The 3,768-nt window shown below is 42.0% G+C and overlaps 1 protein-coding gene across 1 annotated transcript; it reads left to right on the top strand.

The window, feature by feature from the left end:
* Window positions 1-420: 420 nt before the first annotated feature.
* Window positions 421-2,888, top strand: LOC143000694 (transmembrane protein 60-like). The gene is made up of 3 exons (XM_076150104.1): window positions 421-580; window positions 934-1,039; window positions 1,129-2,888. Exons 2-3 carry the CDS (start codon window positions 956-958, stop codon window positions 1,444-1,446), a joined length of 402 nt encoding a protein of 133 aa, XP_076006219.1. The 5' UTR covers window positions 421-580; window positions 934-955; the 3' UTR covers window positions 1,447-2,888.
* The last annotated feature ends 880 nt before the right edge of the window (window positions 2,889-3,768 follow it).

The following is a 3,768-nucleotide window of genomic DNA, read 5'->3' as shown; positions in this document are numbered from 1 at the left end:
TTCAAGAGTCTAACCGTAATGCGCCGTGTAAACACGCAGCCATGTTCCAGCCAACAATACTGATTGTCGTGACGTTACCTGAACAGAGAAAATGCGATTAAGGTTCGACTATCATGGTGATAGTTTATTGTCGTCACCGTCAAAACACGAAGACTTAATGAAATGTCGTTGTGTTTTATTTCGCAATGCCGAGAATCGTTCGGAAAATAAATAAAACGCAACATGCACCGAGAATACAAATAACTTTACAGACCTCTAGTGGACATTACCCTTTACTGCAGGTCAGCCTGACAAATACATTGCCCTTTTACAAAGACTTTACGGCTGAGTTTCACTTTGATTGACATTATTTTTACCCAATAGCAGGCCAGTATTTTACAACATGACATAATGTAAACCAATTGATTTTTTTATGGGCGGGATAAACTCAGATAACGGACCTGAAATCCTAATTCTGGTTGTTGATGCTACTTTAGCGGACATGTCTTGCGACAACATCATCGGATATCGCCAGAAGTGTTGTATGATGTGAAATATAGAGAGGTGAACATGTCGGATACCGATATAAAGTCGTACTGAGGTAAGTTAAATAGTTGCCAACCTAAATGCTCCTGTGTTAGCCAAAGTGCTAATGTTAACGCTAACCAACGATGAATGAGGACAAATGCAGCTCGTCTTGCTGGTAACATGGCGAATCGATTCTAGATTAGTATTAGGATATATTGTTACTTGGCTGTCAGTGTGGAGGCATAATGCTCCAGGTATCAAACATGTATTCTAATTTGGGAGTGAGGCTCCAGATTGTTTCCGGTTTTGTTGGTCAACTGGTAACCACGTTAACTGGTGACTGTAGTCTGAATGTCTCCGTGGTCTCTAGTTCATCCACAACACCAACCGTCTGTCTGGTCCATGTGTGTCTGTCTTCCCCTTCAGGGTCTGTCTGCTGCTCAGTGTCATGTCTCTGGCTCAGAGGGTTCTGCTGACCTGGGTCTTCACCCTGGTCTTCCTCATCATGCTGGTGCTGAAACTGGACGGGAAGGTGAATATTTTGTAACCAAACGGCATTGTCTCTGGTCTGAGCAAAGGCCGAGAAAGCTAACATGTAGTTCTCTCTCTTCTTTCCTCCAGGTACAATGGAACTGGTTTCTCATCTTCCTCCCCGTCTGGGTCTTCGATGGCATCCTCATCCTCATGCTCGCCATAAAGATGGCCGGCCGCTGCAAGCCCGGGTACGACCCGCGTAACGGCTCCCCGGACCTGCGCCTGCGTGCCTGGTACCTGACGGCCATGCTGCTGAAGCTGGGCTTCTGCCTCACTCTGTGTGCCAAGCTGGAGAAGCTGGCCGACGTGAAGCTGACGTTTGTGTGCATTCCACTCTGGACCATGTTACTGGGAGCGCTGGTGGAGCTGGGGCTCAACATCTTCCCGGAGAGGAGAGAGGCCTAAGAGGGCGTGAAGGACTGGCTCAGAACCTTATGAGCAAACTACTGTCAAATGAAGAGAATAAGAACGAGGGGAGGATTTGCTCAAACTTAATAACTTGAAGATTTTGGTTCAGAGGGATCAAATTTAAACTCAAACACTGGTACACATCTTAAGAACAAGGCGTTTCTTGTAAAAATAAGAATCATGTTCAGACCCTGGTGGATTCTGGCTCAGAGCTTTAGCAGAGGTGCAACTTGACACTTTAAAAACTCCATCATAACTCAGCCCATACCAATTTCCTTGTCAGTACTGGGAGCTACTGTAACACCAGGGCCTACTAGGGTCCACTTCAGGGCCTGTATGACTACTGTGAAGCCGACACTGTAACGTTTGCTTTTGATTTGTATGGAACATGGACAGTATTATCTTGTGTTTCAGCTCTGTAGATAAACTAGGACAGCTGCTCTTATAGAACGACACAGAGGGCAGAACTGAATGACAACGCAGAGTGAGTTTGGACTCTTATTTCATTTAAAAGTGAGATATAATAGGGAGGTATTGGTACCACATCTTGGGTTAGATATTATATGACAGTATTCACTTTTCCTTACTTGCCTGGTGGATAACTCAGATTCATTAGTAAGCCAAAACTTAAATGATCTATAAGTATTCATGACTATAAACGTTAAAAGAGTTTGTATTTGAAAGGATCTGAAAACTGTTAAGATGTCAATAATTACTTGTTAATTACAATTAACATTGATAATTTTGTGATGTTCCTGTGAAACCTCATAAGCTGTTACTTTGTCTGTACCAAGACAAAGGTCACTAGGTCAATTCCCTCCCCTCTTATTGTACTTGGCTACCTAAGTGTGTATGATTCAGATTAACATGGAAAATAGAAGCACTGGGACATGTCGGGGTAAGATCACCGCTGTTCCCACTGGATGGAAACTCCCACCGGAATCCTAATTGTAGTGTTGGTGAGACGTGCTGTTTTGCGATCATTCCCAAGGCCACACTGTGAATGAGTGACGTTTGTGTTTGTGCCAATAGGTTTGTGATTGTTCATTTATATGCAGATTCATTGTTTGCACCATTTTGCACTATGTTGGAAAAAGAGGAGTTGCCCTTTGATAATTGATCAATGCATGTCTTGTCAAATAAACATTTGTTCTATACTAAACTGGATATGCGTCAACTTACATCGCTCTTATACCATTAGTAGCTGCTTTTCATTTCATTTACAGTAAAGTTTTATTTGCATTAACAAAATATAGTCGTGGGAGACATGGATGATGTCACAGTTGTTAAAGACACCCCTTCAATGATATGAATGCAGTTTCTATTTGCACACACTGCAAAACACTTCATTTCGATTAGTGAGTGAGTGTGTGTGTGTGTGTGTGTGTGTGTGTGTGTGTGTGTGTGTGTGTGTGAGAGAAGTACTTAAAAATGTTATATTATTGTTTTAGTGTTAAAGTTCACCCAGGACCTTTAATGTGCGTTTGTGGGGTCCATTTGATTGATTGATATAAAATCTGATTTATGTTTTTATGTTTTGTACTTACCACCTGATTTTAAGTTTGGAAATGTTTGTGAAACTGTAAGAACATGCAACATTAGTTGTGTTTACGTTTTAGGTTTGATTGGAAACACAGTCTGAGTTGATTCTCTAAGGGAGTGAGTAATCAGATTTTCCTGGAGAAAATTCAGTTTTGGTCAGATTTTCCCAGACAGGACAGATCATCCTTGTGGTTGAGGGGAATAACAATCCCACAGGGACGTGACCTGAAATGTTCTGTAAAGAAACCACAGAACCAACGTGTGTGTGTGTGTGTGCCTGGCTTGATTTTTCAGGGAGCAAATATAAATCCGACTTGATCTCTTTCTCCATGATCGTGCAGTCAGTGATGTCATCTATAGAGAGAAGTTCTGTCTGCTTTTGAAAACAAATTATGTTCTGTAGCAGCACAGAATGTTCACCTTTGATGAAGAGGAAACATCCATTTTTGGAAGAATGGGGGAGGGAGTCTGCTCTGGAAAAACAAACAAACAGCTTGCTTGACTGGCAAAGGGGCTGGTGAGATCACGAGAAACACAGATGAAAGCTCACATGGATTGAATCTGCACTTCATTCCCAGATCCCACAACACTAACTACTCCGGCACGAAAGATTTGAGACTAAGTAACTCGTGACTTGCAAAAAATGCCAGAATCATTTACGAGTACTTCACAACTCAACAGAGTAGTAAAGTCATAAATGAGAATACGGAAGTACCACAGAACACATGCACTTTACTGAAACCACTGTGTTTGACAAATACCAGCGCTGCATTATTT

Source organism: Genypterus blacodes, unplaced genomic scaffold, assembly GCF_046128005.1.
Source record: "Genypterus blacodes isolate CSIRO-AG114 ecotype Tasmania unplaced genomic scaffold, CSIRO-AGI_Gbla_v1 ptg000007l_1, whole genome shotgun sequence".
Lineage (NCBI taxonomy): Eukaryota > Metazoa > Chordata > Actinopteri > Ophidiiformes > Ophidiidae > Genypterus > Genypterus blacodes.
This window is presented reverse-complemented; position numbering and strand designations above follow the sequence as displayed.